Source organism: Ailuropoda melanoleuca, chromosome 6 (assembly GCF_002007445.2).
Source record: "Ailuropoda melanoleuca isolate Jingjing chromosome 6, ASM200744v2, whole genome shotgun sequence".
NCBI classification, from domain to species: domain Eukaryota; kingdom Metazoa; phylum Chordata; class Mammalia; order Carnivora; family Ursidae; genus Ailuropoda; species Ailuropoda melanoleuca.
Window position 1 is genome coordinate 130,586,650 of NC_048223.1, and position 24,990 is coordinate 130,611,639.

The following is a 24,990-nucleotide window of genomic DNA, read 5'->3' on the forward strand; positions in this document are numbered from 1 at the left end:
TAGGGTGAGAGCACTCAAGTAGTAGGAACAAGGAGGTAAATTTGGGGGCTGCAGCTAAGCCAATGAAAAAGCTTTGGATGATGACTGAGAGAAGACAGTAGTTCTCAGATACTGAGATTAGGCATTTACGTCCCCTCATCAGTGCCTCTCCTTTCTGTTAAGGACCAAGGTGCTCTACACCCTCTGACATCTAGTTCTCCTGTCACCACGCACTAGCCCCCCCACCCCAGGCAGACCTGGCTTATACCCTCCCGGCCACCCTGACCTTACCACGCCCACCTGTGGACAGGAAGCCCTAGCCCCTCTCTGAGCAGTAAGGCATCGTGTGGAGAGCAGATTTCGCCCAGGGTTCCGCACCAAAAAGCGAGGCCACCCATGCTGAAAGCTGGATACCCTGTTACTGTTCAAATCCGGGCTCTGGGCCCTGTTTGCCCCTGTGCCATCTCTCTTCTCCCTGCCGCTGCGCTCCCTCAGAGCCTCTTCCCTTGACTGACAGAGAGTAATGGGGCAGCCTGCTCCTCCCTGCAACAAGGAAGACGCAGGAGTCCTGGATTCCCTGGGCAGTAGCACATATAAACCCCACAGCCACTGTGGGCTAAGAAGAAGGGAAGAGAGACATACTAGAGGAAAGAAGGGAGAAAAAAGCACCCCGGCTTCCAGTCCATGTGAATTCTTTTGAGATGAAAAGAAGAAACTGCTCTGCCACATCCCTTCTCCTGCTACTCCTGCTTCTACTCGGGGGTTCGGAACTGGGTGAGTGAATTCACTTTGGAGAAGACGCAAAGCTCCTGAGGGCCTGCGGAAGTGGGGGTTGGGATCTATGGAGAAGAACATCCTGGGACTCAGGCTGGGCCAGTCTTAAGCAAAGCTATGGAATAAGTGAATCCACTTTGGGAAGTTCTGGACCCTGCTATCTGCCCCCAACCTTCTGTCACAGAGAAGCAGTGTTCCCAGGGTCCTATTCATTCTCTTTCTCACACCCTCTTTTAAGGAAACGATCTGCTTTTGATCATTTACTCTTCAAGTTTCCTTATTTTAACTCTCCTTAAAAATAAAGGATTTGAGCTTTACTAGCGGCATTTTGGGAATCAGCAGCAGATAGGGAGGGATTCTTTTGGACAGAGGAGACCAAAATTCCAGAATTTGTACCATGTAGGCTGCATTTATTCATAAGAATAAATACCCCAAGTCCTGATGCCCTCAGGTGGGGGCAGTGGGAGGTGCAGGGATTTCATGCCTTCCCAACTTATACCCAACTCAGCGCTGCTGTCATTCTCAATCAGCTCACACTTACGACCCCTCATGAGCCATGCTACCCTCAAACCACTATGAAGTAAGCCTGCCTCCAATCTTTCCACGTCAGCTTCAGAACAGAACCAGGAACTCTCTCATTCTAAATCACATACCAAGCCATGACCTGAACTTAATCTCTAGTATGAATCACAGCTCCTGCCTCATTTGTTCACTGCAGACATAACTGGATGAGAGGCAACACGTGCAAACCACGAATACCCAATTTGCTGAATTACTAACTCCAGGGATGGGGGGGGAGTGACGCTGAGGAAGAATCAGGTTTAGTGTTCCACAGAAAGAGGCCAGAACTGCAAAAAGCAGAATCAGAGGCTGGTGAGCAGACCTTCTAAGGTCATGGCTTAGCTCTGGATACTCCCTATTGTAGCACAATTCCTTGTGGAATACGTTTTATCAGAACTGAACCCAAAATACCAGATGATCCTTAACTTGAATAAGTCCAACTACATTTTATGGGGAGACCAGTCATATAAATGGGAAGGGCAACTACTGGAAATATTAAGCAGAGCAGATGATGACAGGCAATCAAAGATCCACATTAATAGAGATTATTTTTTGAGTAGGAACAAGCCAACATATTTCTACTAAGAACCTACTGAGCAGCCCTGATGACTCACAGACAAGAGAAAAATATACCAGTGATGACCTGAGGACCACTGAAGATCAAGTAACTAAAGACCTAGGCTCCAGTGAGGACCCCATTACTGAACCCCTGGTGACCTCTGAAGACTATACCTCTGTAGATTCGGGGACCATCGAGGACTACACCAATGCAGACCCGGAGACCACCAAGGACTCTTTTACTGCAGAACCAGGGACCACCGAAGACTATACCACTGCAGACCCGGAGACCACCGAGGACTCTTTTACTGAAGAACCAGGTACCACCGAAGACTATACCACTGCAGACCCGGAGACCACCAAGGACTCTTTTACTGTAGAACCAGGGACCACCGAAGACTATATCACTGCAGACCCGGAGACCACTGAGGACTCTTTTACTGCAGAGACCAGTGAAGACTATACCACTGCAGACCCGGACACCACCGAGGACTCTTTTACTGCACAACCAGAGACCACCGAAGACTATACCACTGCAGACCCAGAGACCACCGAGGACTCTTTTACTGCAGAACCAGGGACCACCGAAGACTATACCACTGCAGACCTGTGGACCACCGAGGACTCTTTTACTGCAGAACCAGGGACCACCGAAGACTATACCACTGCAGACCCGGGGACCACCGAGGACTCTTTTACTGCAGACCCAGAGACCACCGAAGACTATGCCACTGCAGACCCAGAGACCACAGAGGACTCTTTTACTGCAGAACTGGGGACCACCGAAGACTATACCACCGAAGACTATACCACTGCAGACCTGGGGACCACCGAGGACTCTTTTACTGCAGAACCGGGGACCACCGAAGGCTATACCACTGCAGACCCGGAGACCACTGAGGACTCTTTTACTGCAGAACCAGAGACCACCGAAGACTATACCACTGCAGACCCAGAGACCACCGAGGACTCTTTTACTGCAGAACCAGGGACCACCGAAGACTATACCACTGCAGACCCGGAGACCAGCGAGGACTCTTTTACTGAAGAACCAGGGACCACCGAAGACTATACCACTGAAGACTATACCACTGCAGACCCGGGGACCACCGAGGACTCTTTCACTGCAGACCCAGAGACCACCAAAGACTATACCACTGCAGACCCGGAGACTACCGAGGACTCTTTTACTGCAGAACCGGGGACCACCGAAGACTATACCACTGCAGACCCAGAGACCACCGAGGACTCTTTTACTGCAGAACCAGGGACCACCGAAGACTATACCACTGCAGACCCGGAGACCACCGAGGACTCTTTTACTGCAGAACCAGGGACCACCGAAGACTATACCACTGCAGACCCGGAGACCACCGAGGACTCTTTTACTGCAGAACCGGGGACCACCGAAGACTATACCACCAAAGACTATACCACTGCAGACCCGGGGACCACCGAGGACTCTTTTACTGCAGAACCGGGGACCACCGAAGACTATACCACTGCAGACCCTACCACTGCAGACCCGGGGACCACCGAGGACTCTTTTACTACAGACCCAGAGACCACCAAAAACTATACCACTGCAGACCCGGAGACCACCAAGGACTCTTTTACTGCAGACCCAGAGACCACCGAAGACTATACCACTGCAGACCCGGAGACCCACCGAGGACTCTTTTACTGCAGAACCGGGGACCACCGAAGACTATACCACTGCAGACCCGGGGACCACCGAGGACTCTTTTACTGCAGACCCAGGGACCACCGAGAACTCTTTTGCTGGAGATCCGGGGACCATCAAGGACTCTACCACTGCAGACCTGGTGACCACTGTGGACTCTTTTACTGTAGTCCTGAGGACCACCAAGCACTACACCACTAAACACCCAGACACTCGCCCTGAGGGAGCAGATTCAGTAACCTCAGGGAAACCCACAGGGCTGCTGGCTCCTGTCAGCATCATCGTCATTTCCCTGGCTGTCGCCACAGTGGCAGTTGCACTCTTTGTTGGACTTGGCTTCTTTGTGGTGAGTATTGGCCCAGGAACGTGAAGGACATTGTGGGAAAAGGGGTATCTGAGGAGGAGGATGTGGGCATGAGGAGTGGAGGCATGATAAATTGTCAAGGTGAGGAAACCTACATAGAGAGAGCTTGAGAAAGACAGAGACAGAGAGGAGGAGAAAGGAGAGGAGCAAGAAGCATAAAAAATGAGGATAGAACTAAAGAAGAGAGTGTTAAGGTGTTAGAGATAGAGGGGGATGGAGAGAAAGAGGGAAGGGGAAGAGAGTATGGAGAAAGATAAAGCAGACAGAAAGAGGAACATAAAAGCACAAATACAGTAAGGCATGGTGAGAGCTAAAGCAAGGCATAAACCATTATGTATAAATAGTTACAGAAATTTGGAAATTTTCATAGAAAGACAAAACATTCGTGGCAAAAGAAGAGGAGGAAATAGAAACATTTTTGAATGGCCCACTCTTGTCAAAAACCATACTGTTCTGTATTGATTACTACCCACTCTGAAACTCTGCAAGAGATTTTTTAAAACCAGGTTTGAGTAGGTTTTTATGAGCATGGCTACTCTATATTGGTGAGACAATTGGTAAGAGCTCTCAAAGCAGGGCTCTAGGTATTTTTCTGTCTCTTAGGGACCCCACTGTTTCTACAAGAGGAGATAAAAAGACTCCATGCCAGCCTGTGGCTTGCTTTTACTGACTTCTGGTCTAAGACCTAAGCCTTCAAAGGTCTGACTTCTGCTGGGTAGGGAAGGGATGGTCCTTTTTGGCCACCCTAACCTAAGGATTAAGTTCCCATTGAAATCTTAACAAGTGACAGCTTACACGACTGGCCAGCTCATGCAGGTCATTAAAGCCTCATTAATTCTTGCTGGTCACCGATGCCACTGTGCACTGACCTCTGCCCCAAGAGGCAAACCCACAGGTTGGGATCAGGTTGTAAGTGTGATTTAAGCTGAAAAGAATGCATTATTCAGTTGGGGTATTCATGTTTAATTCCACCAAAATCACACTCTGAAACTAGAACATTCTGATGGATGGCTGACAAGAGGGAAAACGGTAATAATAGCCTCTATGTGTACTTGATACACACGTGAGTCATACTGAGTAGTCACCAGTAGAGGGAGGAACCTCTTGACTTCACTGTTACACAAACAAGTGGATTTCTAATTATGTGGATCACGATGAAAAGTCAGACATTCTTGCTCCAGGTTTGTGGATACTTTCCTCCCTCCAAACCAGGCCTCTAAGAGCTGATACAGAGCAGTCACTAGCAATGGCACTTCTTAACTTCTTACAAAGACTAAAAACAAGAGATGGCTCAAAAGGCTCAGAGTACAAGGAGTAAGAGGAAAGTTTGTGTTCCCAAACTTGCTAAGTTCTTATAAACATTGAACCAAAAATGTTTAAAAGATAAGAATTATCTATATTTTCGTCTTCTCCTCTAATTCCATTTATCAAAATAGTTTTATTTTCCCTCTTGACTTCAACATTTTTGGAAAGTATGTATCTCTAGGGGTAAGTGTCAAGCTCTAAAGAAAATGGTGACATAGGCAGGAGTTATAGAGCTGGGAAGAGGGGCTGGATAGATCTTGATAACTCACCACAAGAGTTGAGAGGAACTGTCTTAAAACTAAACCACTTTCTTCTCCTCTAGAAAAATTGTTCCCTGCAGCCATTAAATCCACCCACCAGGGTTATTTATTTTCCCCATGCCATGCATTGGAGTGCACCATGAAGAGGATTCCAGCAGTAACTATAATGGGTTCTAGAGCAAATCAGACTGCCATCAGTCTCTGCAGGACCATGAAGCATGTTGTGCGTCCTCAGATCTCCACTCTTCTCCCCCATTCCAAAGCCCTGGGACCACCAGATGAGAAAGGTAGCTGGCCCTGGGAATAAGCACATCAGGGATAGCCAGAAGGATGCCTGACTGCTCTGAGTATCCCTAATTCTGTCTGGCCGTAGTTGCTTCCTCAGGAAAATTGCCTTTATCTATCTACCAGATTTAGTCATGAAAACTATTTGAGGGGGGCGCCTGGGTGGCACAGTGGTTAAGCGTCTGCCTTCGGCTCAGGGTGTGATCCCGGAGTTATGGGATCAAGCCCCACATCAGGCTCCTCTGCTATGAGCCTGCTTCTTCCTCTCCCACTCCCCCTGCTTGTGTTCCCTCTCTGGCTGGCTGTCTCTATCTCTGTCAAATAAATAAATAAAATCTTTTAAAAAAAAAAAAAGAAAAGAAAACTATTTGAGGAAGACAGACACAACTCAGGTATAAGAGATATTCATTAATTCTGATCAAAGAAATAAAGCAAATGTTCATCTGTTTCTGTCTAGGTCTCATACCTAAATTCGATCATTTAACAAAACGGTGGAGTGCCCAGCATGGGCCAAATACTCTATGCCTTTCTGTCTGTCCAATCTGAGTCTGTGTACCTGAAGAATATAGCTTTCTGGTCTCTCAAGAGCACTACACCCAAGTCCTCTCCACACCCAGGCCAAAGGATTATGTTGACAGGATGTAGCTCATTAGTCATTCAACAAATATCCAGTGAGCACCTACAGTACGGACAAGCCACTGTAGCAAACAACTGAGTTTCAGCTCTCTCGTGGTGTGAAATGAAGAACAAAGTCCTGATCCGACCGCTGATTTGGGAGAAAATCTGTGCCTATATGAGTCACACAAGGAGGAATTTCTTTCATGGAAAAGCCTACAAATGATGCTTAAGATGGCTAAGACCACACACAAGGCCAAGTATCAAATACAACAGCTCCCTGAGGAGTTTAGGACAAAAAGCAAAGAGTAAAGATATTTGAAGACAGGTGATGGCTGGTTGCCCACCCAGCCACTATTGTCAGCATCACCACCACCATTTGATAATGGAATTATGGTATTATGGTCTAGAATCAGAAACGTAGAAAGAATTATTAGACTCCAGCTTAAGTCTGTTTCCAAAATTTACATAACAGCTATTATCCAAGTGTTGTCACTACAATTTAAATAAGACACAAATTGCTTACCAGATAAGGCTTAAGACAGACAGGTACACTGATCATTTTTATGGTATGACAAGTGATATGTTTGGTCTATCAGTGTATTACAGCCCCAAGAAGCTGAAAGACTCAGAAATTCATCACCAGCTCGCTCAGTCCTATTGGAGCAAGTTCTCTAACTTCTCAGAGCCTCTTCCAATCTTTAACATGAGAACTTATTTAATAAATAATCATGTATACTTAATTGGTGATTAACTCTTTATTTTTTTATTTTTTTTTAAGATTTTATTTATTTATTTGACAGAGATAGAGACAGCCAGCGAGAGAGGGAACACAAGCAGGGGGAGTGGGAGAGGAAGAAGCAGGCTCATAGCAGAGGAGCCTGACGTAGTGCTCGATCCGGTAACACCGGGATCACGCCCTGAGCTGAAGGCAGACGCTTAACCGCTGTGCCACCCAGACGCCCCTGATTAACTCTTTAAAAGATAAAGAGGTTTTTTTTTTAGAACTCCTGGTGTCGGCTTAAATTATTATTATATTACCTATATGTGTATAAACCAGAAAATGAGCTACAATTTTTTATGCTTAGAGCTCTATTGTGCCAATAAAGTTAGAAATAACTGCAGTAATTTAATGTGATGAGTGATATTCTTTTGCTGAAGAATCCTTTCTCCCAACACTAATATGGTACCAATTCCTACAGCACAGTTAAGCAAATCTCCTTTGCCACGTGATGACTCTGTTCTTTCACAGATTCTCCCTGTCCGAACTGTCTCAAGACCTTCAGTCTCTCAGTGAGCTGTCAGATTGCCTGGCGTTCACTTAAGGCAAAGGCGCCATTTAAATGTTAAGACAGTGCTTGTTCTATTCTTGTTGGTCTGTCACAATTGTAATCATTTCTATTAACTTTATGTTGGTTTTTTATTGGTCATAATAGGATCCAGAAAATGCTTCCATTATGGGGATTTTTAAGATTACCCTCTAAAGAAAACATATGTGGCAGAAACACCTATTTGCTATCCAAATTCCATTCTTTGTTTCACACTTGGGGATCGCAAGTTTGTGCTGGGTGGCAATGTGCCCATTTCCCAGTGTCCCTTGCAGCCAAGTGTGGGGATGACATACGGTTCTGGCCAAGGAGATGCAGGCAGAAGTCTCTGGGGTGGTGTTCCTTCTAAAATGAAAAGGCAGAGCATGACCAGGAGAAAACACTTCACCCCTTCAGCCTTCACTCTTCTTCCCACCTGGAATGTAAGTATGAGGTCTAGAGATGCAGCAAGCATGCTGAAACCAAGAGGAGACACATGGGAAGGTCAAGGCTGTCACGCTGCGAGCGGAGTAAAGAAATCACTTGGGTCCCCAATGGTGCTGCTGCGGCCTGGCTGCTGCTCTCAGACCTTTGTACAGGAGACAAGCAATGTGCCGCAGCTTAGCTAGGCAGCATTCTGTAACCCCAGCCAAATGGGATCCTAACTCATAGCACATGCTTTAAAGTCTCATGAAGAACTGTGGACTACCAGAGCCCCCACGTGGGGAAACACTGCAGTAGGTCCTTTCCAGCGCCCAGGGCTAGTGCGTAGTGTACTCACGCTCATTACGACACGATCTGTGCACGTATCTATGCGTGTGCCATCCCTCTCCATATACAGCTCATCCCTTCATGTGAGTCCAGCTCCACTCGGTTAAAATCCAAAGTTGAAAAGAATTCTTCAGGTAATGCTCAGGAGTGGTACCAAATCCAGATGACCCCAACTGGCACACGCTGTTCCTATGCTGCCCAGATTCAGAAGACCAGGGAAGCACACACCTTACCGAATTGTCCCTAAACAGGATTTATGATTGTTTGGGCATGTCAGCTCTCACAAAAATGTCTGCGAATGCACATTCTGGTCCCATAACCTGTCTTTGCAAACAAGAATGCTTGTGAAGTTATCCAGCAATAGCGATTCAACATCCCTCCTATAGAAGTATATTCTGATACCTTAGTGAACACGTGATTATTCTTCAAATCTAGTCATGACCATTCCTGTGATTTAGCTGCAACTCCCCTCTGTAGTCTCTGTATATCCCCACATCGATTTCCTTTATGGAGCTGATCACAAGCTGAACTTATCTTTACTTATGTTTTAATTTATTTGTTCCCTGTCTCTCTCCTTTCACTAGAATCTCAGTTCCTTGAGAATAAGGGTCTTGAGAGCAATACATCAAAAGTATTCAGTAATCACTGTGCTTCATTAATCCTAAGATGCACATTTCCCCCCATTGCACATGGTTTAAAATAGAAATGTGTCTTTCCACTGCCGACACGTCATAGTTCAAGTTGGCAGAACTTTTTCTTTCTTAATGGGACTTAAGTATGGTGGATATTGAACTCAGTATCCTCTTAAATTTGATGAAATATTTTGGAATAAATGAATGAATGCATACTATCTTTTGGTGTTATTTCTTCAATTTTCATCTTGTTTGGAAACAAAGAAATTAAAATTCCTTTAATGAGTGTCTAGTATGTGCTGGGAATTCTTTTGAGAACAAAGATGGCAGACTAACAGATGTGAACAACATAGTCCTTGCCTTGAGGAAAAGAAAACCAACAAATTGTTGGGAATGCAAGCTGGTGCAGCCACTCTAGAAAACAGTATGGAGGTTCCTCAAAAAGTTAAAAATAGAGCTATCCTACAGCCCAGCAATTGCACTACTGGGTACTTACCCAAAGAATAAAAAAAATACTGATTTGAAGGAGCACATGCACCCCGATATTTATAGCAGCATTATCCACAATAGCCAAATTATGGAAATGGTCCAAATGTCCATTGACTAATGAATGGATAAAGATGTGAGATCTCTCTCTCTCTCTCTCTCTCTCTCACACACACACACAGACTAGAAAATTACTCAGCCATAAAAAAAAAATGAAATCTTGCCATTTGTAACAACATGGTTGGAGCTAGAAAGTATTATGCTAAGAGAGATGAATCAGTCAGAGAACAAATACCATATGATTTCACTTATACGTAGAATTTAAGAAACAAAACAAACAAGCAAAGGGGAATAAAAGAGAGAGAGAGGCAAACCAAGAAACAGACTCTTAACCATAGAGAACAAACTGATGGTCACCAGAGGGGAGGGGGGGCAGGATGGGTTAAATAGGTGATGGGGATTAAGGAGCGCACTTGCAATGGGCACCGGGTGATGTACTAATCACCATATGGAATCGCCATATTGTACACCTGAAACTAATATCACACTGTAGGTTAACTAACTAGAATTTATTTATTTATTTTTATTTTTATTTTTAAATTTGTTTTAGAGAGAGAAAAGGATAGGGAAGGACAGAGGGAGGGGGAGAAGAGAATCTCAAGCAGGCTCCATGCCCAGTGGAGAGCCCAACACAAGGCTCAATCTCACAATCGTGAGATCATGACCTGCGTTGAAATCAAGAGTCAGACTCTCGGGGCACCTGGGTGGATTAGTCAGTTAAGCATCTACCTTTGGCTCAGGTCATGATTCTGGGGTCCTGGGATTGAGCCCTGTGTCAGCTTCCTGCTCAGGGGGGAGCCTGCTTCTCCCTCTCCTTCTGTTGCTCCCACTGCTTGTGTGCTCTCTCTCTCTTTCAAGTAAAATAATAAAATCTTAAAAAAAAAAAAAAGAGTTGGACGCTTAACCGACTAAGCCACCCAGGTGCCTCCTAACTAGAAATTAAATAAAAGCTTTAAAAAGAAAACCACCAATTACAGTATAATGTGCTAAATGCTATAATATAAAGGTATATCACGTGTGGAGCCTGAAGGAGGGGCCTCTCTCAGCCGCAGCATGAAAGCCCAAGAAAGCTTCCCAGGGAAAGAGATAACTGACCTGGAATTTATGATGTATTTATGGGCACTTTTGCGGCTTTTGTGTATGTTGTCTTTTTGGATCCTCATATCAACTCTGTGACATAGGAAGATCATCCTGTCTTAGAAACACAGACTGAGGGGGCGCCTGGGTGGCACAGCGGTTAAGCGTCTGCCTTCGGCTCAGGGCGTGATCCCGGCGTTATGGGATCGCCCCACATCAGGCTCCTCCACTATGAGCCTGCTTCTTCCTCTCCCACTCCCCCTGCTTGTTGTTCCCTCTCTCGCTGGCTGTCTCTATCTCTGTCAAATAAATAAATAAAATCTTAAAAAAAAAAAAAAGAAACACAGACTGAAGCTCAGAGAAGTTAAATAAATTGCCCCAGGTCATAGGGATGGTAAGTGGTACAGGAGAGTAGGAGAGGCTGAAGAGAAGCGCAGGTCTTCTGGCTCCAGGTGCATTTGCTTTTTACCTCATCAGAGCTGAACTTCATGGGATGAGCAGCCCTCAGCAGCCTCCTCATAAAAATCCTCCTTTAGGCTTATGCTGAGAGGCCCTTGGATCTTTCCTCTTATCTGTTTTAGATTTGAGCAAGGCAAGAAAAACCAGACATAGGCCCCATTCCTGAGGAGCCCTGGCTTGAAAATGAGTTGTAGACACACACGCACAAATGAACCATCTTTGTGTGTACAAAGGATGGTAGGAAAGGTGTCATCAGTTTGACATTTATAGTATTTGTTTGCCTTGAGAAGTGTGTTCTGCTCTTAAAAATATTTGCAGCATCCCAGACCCCCCCTTGAAAGAACTTGGACTGGACACAAGAAAAGTCACTCCAGTCGCTCAGGACTCCATGTAGTTTTTGAGGCAGCCCCCGATCAAGATGGCTTTAAGGCATTTGTGATTTTCTCTACCTAGGAGTGTTTTTTAGGTTCTGTCCTCTACACCTGGGAAGGTGGAATGTGATGATGTGTTTAGCTATCCATCAAGTCTTGACTGAGCACGCAGACGCAAGTTACTATGTGTGGCTCTGAGGACACAGCAGAAAGCCAGAAAACACCTTCCACCCTCAAGACATCTGGTGGACGTCACAATACGTGCCCTTCCTGTTATATGCAACTAAGGAGTCATTGAACACATCAAAAACTAATGAGGTACTATACAGTGGCTAACCGAACATAACAATAATTTTAAAAAGATGTCTGGTGGAAGCTAATGGACATGGCCGTCATGTGGATGCAAAAGTTGTGAAATACCTTAGTGTTCCACACCCTCTTTGGGAGATTCAAGACCTTTCGGCAATGACATTTACCATCAGCAATGGAACCATAAAGAGCAGCAAGGAAGGTAAGCTACAGCTGCACCCCTGAGCAGAGGCACTCATGCTGAGACCACAGCTGACCCATTCTTTCTCATTTTGATTAGTATGCGCTGCTGTGTCTAGCTGCTTGCAGCTGATACTGATTTGTAAATGGAGCGGAGGTATTAAGCAGTGTTGGATACTGGATCACAGAAGCTATAACTGTTTTAAAAAACAGAATTCATGGGGTGCCTGGCCGGCTCAGTCAGTACAGCATGCAACTCTTGATCTCAGGATTGTGAGTTCAAGCCCCACAATGGGCATAGAGATTACTTCTTAAAAAATCCAACTCACTAGTAAAGTCCAATAAATACCATGAATGTTACAGTTGATGAAAAATGGCTATTAGAGGGGCCCTGGGTGGCTCAGTCAGTTGGGTGTCTGCTTTTTACTCAGGTCATGATCCCAGGGTCCTGGGATTGAGCCCCGCGTTTGGCTCCTTGCTCGGCAGGGAGCCTGCTTCTCCCTCTAGTCCCTGCTCGTGCTCTATCTCTCTCTCTCTCTCAAATAAATTTAAAAACTAAATAAATAAATAAAATCTTTTCAAAAAACGGTTATTAGAAAACTTTGGATATGATTAAATTGTTAAATTGACATGGATGAAGATTTAACTAGAATGTATATTCAGCATGGGAGAAGAGATAATGGGGAGGAATGTAATGACAGTCAAAATGTCAAGGCAACTGCAGAAACGGCATCCACGGCAACAAATGGCCCAGACAGAAGAGAGAGTCCTTGACTACCTGTATCTTCCTGAAGAAATGGGCTTTAAAAATTGAGATACAATTGACATATAACATATTAGTTTCAGGTGTACAATATAATGGTTTCATATTTGTATATATTGCAAAATGACCACCACAATAAGTCTAGTTAACATCCATCACAACACACAGTTACACACTTTTTTCTTGTGCTGAGAACTTTTAAGATCTATTCTCATAGCAACTTTCAAATATGCAATACAATATTATTAACTACAGTCATGGTGCTGTTTGGACTTATTTGTTTCATGACTGGAAGTTGGTATCTTTTGGCCACTTCATCCATTTCACCCACCACCTGGCAACCACCAATTTGCTCTCTGTATCTTTGAGTTCAGCAATTGTTTGTTTTGTTTTGTTTTCAGATTTCACAAAAAAAAGTGAGATCATATGGTATTAGTCTTTCTCTATCTGGCTTATTTCACTTAGCGTAATGTCCTTGAAGTCCATCCATGTTGTCGCAATGGCAGGATTTCCTTCTTTTTATGGTTGAATAATATTCCATTGCATTATATACCACAACTTCTTTACCCATTCATCTGTTGGTGGACACTTAGGTTGTTTCCATATCTCAGCTACTGTAAATAATGTTGCAATAAACATAAGGGTTTATATATCTTTTCAAGTTAGTGTTTTCATTTATTTTTTAAAGAATATTTTATTTATTTATTTTTGCAAGAGAGAGGGAGAGAGAGCACGCGCATAAGTGGTGGGGAGGGGGCAGAGGGAGAAGCAGACTCCACGCTGAGCAGGGAGCCCGATGTGGGGCTCTATCCCAGGGCGCTGAGATCATGACCTGAGCCAAAGGCAGATGCTTAACTGACTGAGCCACCCAGCTGCCCAGTGTTTTCATTTCTTTTTTATTTTATTTTATTTTATTTTATTTTATTTTATTTTATTTTATTTTATTTTATTTTATTTATTTGACAGAGATCGAGACAGCCAGCGAGAGAGGGAACATAAGCAGGGGGAGTGGGAGAGGAAGAAGCAGGCTCATAGTGGAGGAGCCTGATGTGGGGCTCGATCCCATAACGCCGGGATCACGCCTTGAGCCGAAGGCAGACGCTTAACTGCTGTGCCACCCAGGCGCCCCCCAGTGTTTTCATTTCTTTTTAATAAATGCCCTGAAGTGGAATTGCTGGATCACATGGTAGTTCTATTTTTAATTTTTTGAGGAACTGCCATACTGGCTGCACTAATTTATCTTCCCACCAACAGTGAAACAAGGGTCCCCTTTTCCTCACGTCATTGCCCACACTTGTTATTTCTTCTCATTTTAGCCATTTTAAAAGGTGTGAAGTGATATCTCATTGTGGTTTTGACTCGCATCTCCCTGATGGCTCATGATCAGTGATGTGGAGCACGTTTTCAAGTACACGTTGACCATCTCTGCTATTGAATTACATGAGTTATTTATATATTTTGGATATTAACCCCTTATCAGATATATGGTTTGTCAATATTTGGTCCCATTCATTCCCATTCATTTCCTTTTCATTCACTGGATGGTTTCCTTTGCTCTGCAGAATGAAATGTCTTGATGAGCCCTCTAGTGGCAATGGCTGGGTAGCGTCCCTCAGAAAGGAGCGCCTACTTCTGAGTGTGCATCAGGGGAAGTTAGCTTGCCTCACAAGTCACACACCAGCTCACTCCTCATCCTGCACTTGCTGAGGGCTAAGGTACAGAATATGTCCATAAAAAAACTACGATTTTTCAATGAATCTAAGACTTCATTAGATGGCAAACATATCATTATTTCATGCAAAATTAAGAAAGAATAACAGTAGGGAAGGGAAGGGAAGGGGAGGGGAGGGGGGGAGGGGAGGGAAGACAGTCAATTAAATGATGACATGCCAAAAACTTCCAGACTCATTCTATGAGGCCAGCATTATCTTGATCCCAAAACCAGACAAAGACCCCACCAAAAAGAATTACAGACTAATATCCCTGATGAACCTGGATACAAAAATTCTCATCAAGGTACTAGCTAAGAGGATCCAAGGTACGTTAAAAGGATCACGCATCATGACCAAGTGGGATCTATTCCTGGGCTGCAAGGGTGGTTCAGCATCCACAAATCAATCAGTGTGATACACCACATTAATAAAAGAAAGGACAAGAACCATATGATCCTCCCATTAGATGCAGAAAAAGCATTTAATGAAGTACAGCACCCTTTCTTGACTAAAACTCTCCAGAGTAGGGATAGAAGGAACATACCTCAATATCATAAAACCCATCTGCAAAAATCCCACAGTGAATATCATTCACAATGGGGAAAAACTGAGAGCTTCTCCCCTAAGGTCAGGAACACAACAGGGATGTCCACTATCACCACTGTTGTTCAACATAGTACTGGAAGTCCTAGCCTCAGCAATCAGACAACAAAAAGAAAGAAAAGGCATTCAAATCCACAAAGAAGAAGTCGAATTTTTACTCCCTGCAGATGACATGATACTTTACTGTTGACAACCCACTAGACCCCCCCCCCAAATTTCCGGAACTCATGCAGAGATTCAGCAAAGTGGCGGGATACAAAACCAATGCACAGAAAGCAGCTGCATTTCTATACACTAACAATGAGACAGAAGAAAGAGAAATTAAGGAATCGATCCCATTTACAATCGCACCAAAAACTATAATATACCTAGGAATAAACCTAACCAAGGAGGCAAAGGATCTGTACTCAGAAAAGTATAGAACACGCGTGAAAGAAATTGAGGAAGACACAAAGAAATGGGAAAACTTTCCATGCTCATGGATTGGAAGAACAAATATTGTTAAAATGTCTATGCTACCCAGAGCAATCTATACATTCAATGCAATCCTTATCAAAATACCATCAACTTTTTTCACAGAGCTGGAACAAATAATCCTAAAATTTGTATGGAACCAGAAAAGACCCTGAATAGCTAAAGGAATGTTGAAAAAGAAAAACAAAGCTGGTGGCATCACAATTCTGGACTTCAAGCTATATTAAAAAGCTGTGATCAGGGGGCACCTGGGTGGCTCAGCCCTTAAGCATCTGCCTTCAGCTCAGGTCATGATTCCAGGGTCCTGGGATCGAGCCCCACATTAGGCTCCCTGCTCGGTGGGAAGCCTGCTTCTCCCTCTCACACTCCCCTTGCTTGTGTTCCCTCTCTCACTGTCTCTCTCTGTCAAATAAATAAATAAAAATAAAATCTTTAAAAAAAAGCTGTAATCATCAAGACAGTATGGTACTGGCACAAAAACCGAAACATAGGTCAATGGAACAGAACAGAGAACCAGAAATAAACCCTCAACTCTATGGTCAACAAAATAGGAAAGAATATCCAATGGAAAAAAGACAGTCTCTTCAAAAAATGGTGTTGGCAAAATTGGACAGCCACATGCAGAAGGATGACACTGGATCACTTTCTTACACCATACACTAAAATAAACTCAAAAGGGATGTACAACCTAAATGTGAGACAGGAGTTCATCAAAGTCCTAGAGGAGAACACAGGCAGCAACCTCTTTGACCTCGGCCACAGCAACTTCTGTCTAGACACATCTTCAAAGGCAAGGGAAACAAAAGCAAAAATGAGCTGGGTCTTCATCAAGATAAAAAAGCTTCTGCACAGCAAAGGAAACAGTGGACAAAACCAAAAGACAATGTACAGATTGGGAGAAGCATCTGCAAATGTTTTATCAGATAAAAGGTTAATATCCAAAATCTATATAGAACTTATCAATCACAACACCCAAAAAACACAAAATCCAGTCAAGAAACAGGCAGAAGACATGAACAGACATTTCTCCGAAGAAGACGTTCAAATGGCCAACAGACACATGAAAAATGCTCCACGTCACTTGACATCAGGGAAACACAAATCAAAACCACAATGTAATACCACCTCACACCAGTCAGAATGGTTAAAATTAACAAGTCAGGAAACGACATACGTTGGCGAGGATGTGGAGAATGGGGAACCCTCCTACACTTTTGGTGGGAATGCAAGCTGGTGCAGCCACTATGGAAGACAGTATGGAGGTTCTTCAAAAAGTCCAAAATAGAGCTACCCTATGACCCAGCAATTGTACTACTAGGTATTTAACCAAAGGATACAAACAGTGATTCCAAGGGCCACCTGCACCCCAATGTTTATAGCAGCAATGTCCACAATAGCCAACCTATGGAAAGAGCCCAGATGTCCATTGACAGATGAATGGATAAAGAAGATGTGATACACACACACACACACACACACACACACACACACACATGAATATTACTCAGCCATGAAAAAGAATGAAATCTTACCCTTTGCAAGGATATAGATGGAACTAGAGGGAACTATTACGCTAGGTGAAATAAGTCAGTCAGAGAAAGACAATTATCATATGATTTCACTCATATGTGGAATTTAAGAAACAAAACAGATGGACATAGGGGAAGGGAAGGGGAAAAAAAGACAAAAACAGAGAGGGAGACAAATCATAAGAGATTCTTAACCGTAGGAAACAAACTGAGGGTTGCTGGAGGGGAGGTGGGTGGGGAGATGGGGTAACTGGGTGATGGGCATTAAGGAGGGCTTGATGTAATGAGCCCTCAGTGTTATATGAAATTAATAAATCACTAAATTACCTTTAAAACTAACAATACACTATACGTTAATTAAACTTGATTTACATTTTAAAAATGATGACATGCCACTGATTGTAAGATGTAGCCCCATTTAAGAAATGTTAAATGTGGGGGCACCTGGGTGGCATAGTTGTTAAGTGTCTGCCTTCGGCTCAGGGCGTGATCCCGGCGTTCTGGGATCGAGCCCCACAGCGGGCCCCTCCGCTAGGAGCCTGCTTCTTCCTCTCCCACTCCCCCTGCTTGTGTTCCCTCTCTCGCTGGCTGTCTCTGTCAAATAAATAAATAAAATCTTTAAAAAAAAAAAAAGGATATTAGGGGCGCCTGGGTGGCACAGCGGTTAAGCGTCTGCCTTCGGCTCAGGGCGTGATCCCAGCGTTATGGGATCGAGCCCCACATCAGGCTCCTCTGCTATGAGCCTGCTTCTTCCTCTCCCACTCCCCCTGCTTGTGTTCCCTCTCTCGCTGGCTGTCTCTATCTCTGCCAAATAAATAAATAAAATCTTTTTTTAAAATTCACTAATAATTTTGTATTTATTACACTTTAAGATTGTATATTATTTTGGATATACCGAATTAAATAAAATCTATTATTAAAATTACCTGTTGTTTGGGGCGCCTGAGTAGCTCAGTCAGTTAAGTGTCTGTCTTTGGCTTATGTCATGGTCTCAGGGTTCCGGGATCCAGCTCCACATCTGGTTCCCTCCTCAGTGGGGAGTCTGCTTCTCTCTCTCCCGCTCCCCCCTACTTGTGCATGCTCTCTCTCTAAAAATAAATGAATGAATGAATGAATAAATGAATATAAATAAATAAGTAAATAAATAAATAAATGTGAGCCTGGGGGCAGGGGAGGGAAGCTAAGGGAAGAGTCTGCCATTGCCTCCTCCTTGCAGGTCCTGACAGCATCTCCAGTCCAGCTTGCTGAAAGGTGCTGCTGGTTCTCCCAGTGCCTCTTCTTAGCCTTAGATGCAGTGATCTCATTTCTGAGAGTCTATCAAATTCTCAGTTGTGGGGAAGGCTTTATAAATAAAAAATACTCATTACTATTTATAATCTTAAGGGGCTCCTGGCTGGTTTAGTGGGAAGAGCACATGACTCTTGATCTCAGGGTCATGGGTTTGAGCCTTACAATGGGTGTAGAGATTACCAAAAAATACAAACAAACCTTAAAAAAAATACTGGAAACAGCGTAAACACTCCATGGGAAAAGCTATAAATTATGAACCATGCACTTCATACACCATCGTAGAGTTGCTTAAGTGACATTTATTAAAACTTTGTATTAACAAGGAAGATGAAAATGTCATAATAATAAATTTTCAAAAAGGAATAAAGGTGGGGTGCCTGGGTAGCTCAGTCCGCTGAGTGTCCAACTCTTGATTTCAGCTCAAGTCATGATCTCAGGATTGTGAGTACAAGGCCTGTGATGGGCTCTGCGCTGGGCGTGGAGGCTGCTTGAGATTCTCTGTCCCTCCACCCCTCTTCCACTCACTCACTCGCACTCTCTCTCTCCCTCAAAAAAAAAAAAAAAAGGAATGAATTACATATGCAATTGGTGATAAAAAAAAAAAATACATTCCCCCTCCAAAAAAAGCCCCAAAAATCTAGCCATAAAGACAAGAAAAAGTGTTTGTGAAAAATGGAACCATGATTGTTTTCGTCAGCCTTCTCCACAGAAATGGAACCAAGAGGAGATACATAGAGAGAACTGGCTCACACAGCTGTGGAGGCTGCAGGCTGGAGACTCAGAGAAGAGCTGACACTGCAGGTCACGTGGGAGGGCAGTCTGGAGCCAACATTCCCTCTTCGTCCTTGGGGGAGTCAGCCTTTTTCTGTTCGAGCTTTCAAATGATTCGATGAGGCACACCCACGATTACAGAGGGTAATCTGCTTTATTCAAAGTCCACTGGCTAAAACGTTAATTTCATCTAAAAAAATAACTTCTCGGGAACATCTAGAAAATGTTTGACTAAATATCTGGGTACTGTGGCCTAGTCAAGTTGACACAAAACTAACCATCACATTGACCTAGGATTGAATAATCTCTGATTTACTTTCTAAATATTTTGCTGTTGTCCAAAACGCATATGGTAATGATGTTTTACTTTACGATAGAAAAAGACCTGTAAACACATTTTAAAACAGTTTCCTTGGAGTAGGCCCAGGGTGTCAGGTGCTGGGTGCTTTTCCTAAGACCCCACTGCCTCTCTGACACCTTCCATGGCTCTTCTCACCTCCTGCCTTCTGTCATTAGTTATGCCCAGCATGTGTCTTCCTCTGCTAAATGGTAAACTCTTAGAGGTCAGCAACCAAGTCTTACTTTTTTTTTTTTTTAAGTGGGTTCCACACCCAGCGTGGAGCCCAGCGTGGGGCTTGAACCCACGATGCTGAGATCAAGACCTGGGCTGAGATCAAGAGTTGGACGTTCAACTGACTGAGCCACCCAGGCGCCCCAAGTCTTACTCCTTTTTGACTTTCCCTCATTGTAGGAAGCTCTTCCATCAGTAATTGTTTTCCCATTAAATTAAACTAAATTGAGGGACACCTGGCTGGTTCAGTCAGTAGGGCGTGAGACTTTTGATCTTGAGGTCGTGAGTTCAAGCCATATGTTGAGTGTAGAGAATACTAAAAAAATAAATAAAAAAGAATAAGAACTGTAGGAGATAATCTTCATTCGTTCAACCCCAGGTAATATGCTGCTTCCTAAGCCTGCAGCCTCCAGAGAGGCCCGGTTATGGGCGAGTGCAAGGAACCTGTGTTCCAGCTTCTTTGCAAAGTCAACATGATAAGATTTTTCTACCTCTGTTGAAATTTTTTAGAAATTATTATTGATTTTCTCTAATGCTTTCTGCAATTCCTTTGAATTTTAATTTATTGTTCATGGTTGAACTTCTTCTTACTTCTTGCTAATGTGATGTTGGTACCTCTACTTTGCTTATTTCTGATAAGTTCCCATAAGTGGAGGGGATTTCTATAAACTAAATCCATCTTGCTTTGATTTTCAATATGTTGGTAAACAATTTCCAAAGGGGAAAAACGCTGCTCTCAAGATACAATTAAAATTTTACTTTAAAGTGATGTCAACTCCTTGATATATAAATAAAGTATGGGATGACAGTAACTGTAATACTATGTTGTGATAAAGATCTCAAACTCAGCCAGACATAAAAGAAACTGATTTTTGGGTGGGGAGATGGGGTAACTGGGTGATGGGCATTAAGGAGGGAACTTGATGGAATGAGCACTGGGTGTTATACACAACCGATGAATCACTGAACTCTACCCCTAAAAATAATAATACACTATATGTTAACCAAACTGAATTTATTTTTTTAAAAGATTTTATTTATTTATTTGACAGAGAGAGAGACAGCCAGCGAGAGAGGGAACACAAGCAAGGGGAGCGGGAGAGGAAGAACCAGGCTTCCTAGTGGAGCAGGGAGCCCAATGCAGGGCTCGATCCCAGGACTCTGGGATCACACCCTGAGCCGAAGGCAGACACTTAACGACTGAGCCACCCAGGGGCCCCCAAACTGAACTTAACTAAAAAAAAATTTTTTTTAAAGAAACTGATTTTTTTAACAATACCCAGACGAGAAAATAAAGATGTGCCAAGTGTCGTCTGGCCTTTCAATTTGGTTGGTGGTTCTAGGTATTTCTTGAGGAGCTTCTCATCTGTGGTATCTCAGGTGCTTGGGATTCTGAGGAACTCCCACTGAGAGCAAGAATTTTTTTCCATTACATCCTACATAGTGACTTTCTAGCCCCTGCCCAAACACAGAATGTAGAAAGTGAGGGTGAAGAAAGAAAAAATCTATGAACCTGGAAATCTGTTGCTCAAAGAGGAAAGACATTCAGAATCCATGAAAGGAAGAGGGGATCTGGAGATCAAGAAACTATAAAACTGGGTCCAGAAAAGGTTTTATATCATGAAAGAGAATGTCTGATGAGACAAATGCAAATGTGGCTTAAGGTGGTGTTGGTGGAAGGTTACTGGCAGGCATTATAGTAGACAGTCTCCACAAATGCTCCACAGCTGAGCTCTTAAGGTTCTGGGAGAATCTATAAATAACTGAAATGGCTTTTCCTGATGACCCAGTGAACTTGCTCAATCAGCCAATCTCAGCTAACCCAAAGAAAAGAAAAACTAAACTCACTGTTCCCCACCTGCCCGTATCTTTCCCTCTCCCCTCTCCTTTCTCTCTTTTATGAATCCTGTTTCAGTCTTTGTATGTCAGCCATCAGAGAGGCCTGGTTATTCTCCTCTATGTGCACTACTTTTTTCTACTACCATGGACTTACCGTACAATTCCTCTCTTTCCTAACTTCTGAACTTTGCTTCCTCATTCCAAATCAAGGTCCTTCCAGCCTCGTGCCTAATCACCACCACCGTCACCATCACCACCACCGGCTCCATCACCGTCACCATCACCACCACCAGCTCCATCACCGTCACCATCACCACCACCGGCTCCATCACCGTCACCATCACCACCACCGGCTCCATCACTGTCACCATCACACTGACTATTAATTACCATCAGCAGCACCATTGTTACCATCATTATCACTACCATTTAGTTCCTGTAAGAACAAAAAGTACAGCTAATCCTCACAATATTCTTTTTTTAAAGATTTTATGTATTTATTTGTCAAAGAGAGAGAGCGAGAGCACAAGCAGGGGGAGCGGCAGGCAGAGGGAGAAACAGGCTCCCCACCGAGCAAGGAGCCTGATGCAGGACTTGATCCCAGGAGCCTGGGATCCTGACCTGAGCCAAAGGCAGACACTTAACATACAGAATTACCCAGGTGTCCCAATTCTCACAACATTAAGAAAGTACTGTGATTCCCCTCTGAGGAAATGAAGTCAAATAACCTGTACAGAGTTACACATTTAGTAAGTCACACAACCAAGATTTAAACCTAGGTTTGTTTGGGGCGTGTGGTTGGCTCAGTCGGTTAATGGTTGCTGGTTTCGGCTCAGGTCATGATCTCAGGGTTGTGGGATTGAGCCCTGTGTTGGGCTCCTCAACCAGCAGGGAGTCTGCTTGAAGATTCTCTCCCTCTGCCCCTTCCCCTGCTCTCTCTCTCTCTGTCTCTCTCTCAAAATAAATAAATAAATCTTAAAAAACAAAACAAAACAACCTAGGATTGTTTGATTCCAAAGCCCAGACTCTTACCCATTATGCTATGCTGCTTTCCAAATTCTCTTTCTACTACAAACCACTTCTTTTTTTTTTTTAAGATTTTATTCATTCATTTGACAGAGATAGAGACAGCCAGCGAGAGAGGGAACACAAGCAGGGGGAGGGGGAGAGGAAGAAGCAGGCTCATAGCGGAGGAGCCTGATGTGGGGCTCGATCCCATAACGCCGGGATCACGCCCTGAGCCGAAGGCAGACGCTTAACGACTGAGCCACCCAGGCGCCCCTACAAACCACTGCTTATAGTTCTATTTTTTAGTGTGAATTCTCTTTTTTAAAACATTTTATTTATTTGAGAAAGAGAGTGAGCGAGCACACACAAGCGGGGGGGGGGGGCAGAAGGAGAGGGAGAAGCAGGTCCTCCGTTGAGCAGGGAGTCTGAAGCAGAGCTCGATTCCAGGACCCCAAGACCATGACCTGAGACGAAAGCAGACACTTAATCAACTGAGCCGCCCAGGTACCCATTTTAGTGTGAATTCTTAATAGAAAGAATCTGGTTGGTTTGGCTCAATTTTTAGTACCATGCCATATTACTAGTCACTGGCCAGCTTATTGATTGACTGACCATGAATCAGGTACTCATCTCTGCACCAATCAGAGGACGCAGGGTGCCTGGGGCTGTGCTCTCAGCAGAGGCTGTGTGTGGCACAGATGCTATGATTGGCACGGCCAGTGCATATGTCAGTGTCTGACTTCCCCTGGGAGTTTGTTCAAGAGAACAATTTATAATGTACATTGATAGATACTTCTTCTCTTTCCACAGATTATTTGAAATGGTTTATAACAAAAACACAATTATGAAACAATAATATATAAATACACATGAAAACATTTAAAACATACAAAATGAGGCAAAAGAGAATAGAAATATTCCAAACCTTAAGGATGAAAATATTGAAGTACTTGCAAAAGTTAATGTTTTAAGCTTTTTGGGGCAACCAGCACAAAAAGAAAAATATGGGCAGCCTATAATACATAGAGGAAAAGTAAAGCAACTTTTCCCTGCAGTAAATTCTAAAATAAATTTTTCACATGAGGTCCTTAATAAGGGCACTAGGTAATGTAAAGCTGAAAGTCTTCATCAAATTTTCTGTAGCAAATTCAATAATCGATTTCATATGCTTTTTCCCTATAGCAAACCTAGCCAAGGAGAAGGCAGAGCATTAAGACACAGAGAATGGAAGAGATTCCAGGAAGCGCTAAAAAAAAAAGCCCTACAAAGATAGAGATGTCCATGATCCAGGGACAGAAATTGGAGAACTTAGGAGAAAAATCACATGCTCCTTATATAATCATCTCTAAAATATCCTTTATCTCCATTGGACTATCATTAGGAACTGTATACCAGAAATCCTAGTTTATACTCCGTTAGGTAATTTTAGGATGTTTGGTTTCTATTGCTGACTGAGACTGGTTACTTTTTCTTTCTTTTTTTTTTTTAAGATGTTATTTATTTATTTGACAGAGAGATAGAGAGCACAAGTAGGCAGAACCACAGGCAGAGGCAAGGGAGAAGCAGACTCCCCGCTGAGCAGGGAGCCCGACACGGGGCTCCATCCCAGGACCCTGGGACCATGTCCAGAGCCAAAGCCTTCTGCTTTACTGACGGAGCCACCAAGGTGCCCCAAGTTACTTTTTCTTTTTTAAAAAAATGTATTTATTTTTATTTATTTTTTATTGAAGTACAGCTGACACACAATGTTACATCAGTTTCGGATGTATAACATTTGACAAGTCTATACATTACGCTGGGCTCACCCCAAGTATAGCTACACCTGCCACTATACAATTCTATTACGTGATCATTGACTCTGTTCCCTATGTTGTACCTTCTATTTCTGTGACTCAGTCCATAACTGGAAGCCTCTATCTCCTGGTCCCTTTCATCCATTTTGCCAGTCCCTCGACCCCCACCCCTCTAGCAATCATCAGTTTGTTCTCTGTGTTTATGGGTCTGTTTCTGCCTTTTGTTTTAGCTACCTTTTCTTAAAAGCTCAGTTGGGCAGGTAACAGGTCTACATTGCTCCATGGAAACCAAGGCCCTCAGCCTATGCTCCCACCTGGACAGAAACAATGCAGCAGTCTATGCAGAAACGCCAAAGCCAGGACGTCCTGCAGGAAACTGTTTTGGATCGCTCCAACTCACGAACAACAATGAACCAGCCACATCATGAACCATTACTACAGCAAAACAGACCTAGTCCCTGACTTCATGTTGTTCATGGAAGAGCAAAAATCATTATTTTGGAAAAAAATAAATCAAAGCAGGTACTACCAGTCACCTGCTACAAAGAGAAAAATCTCAGAAATTACTCATCAAATCCTCTGAGGGTGACAAGGAACCCT

The 24,990-nt window shown here is 43.5% G+C and overlaps 1 protein-coding gene across 1 annotated transcript; it reads left to right on the forward strand.

Annotated features, from left to right (window-relative positions):
* Window positions 1–620: 620 nt before the first annotated feature.
* On the forward strand, window positions 621–5,950 carry LOC117802821 (cell wall protein RBR3-like). The gene is given in 5 exon segments (XM_034663646.1): window positions 621–753; window positions 1,875–2,900; window positions 3,069–3,538; window positions 3,540–3,902; window positions 5,548–5,950. Coding segments are annotated over 5 exon segments (2,013 nt in total). The 5' UTR covers window positions 621–680; the 3' UTR covers window positions 5,629–5,950.
* The last annotated feature ends 19,040 nt before the right edge of the window (window positions 5,951–24,990 follow it).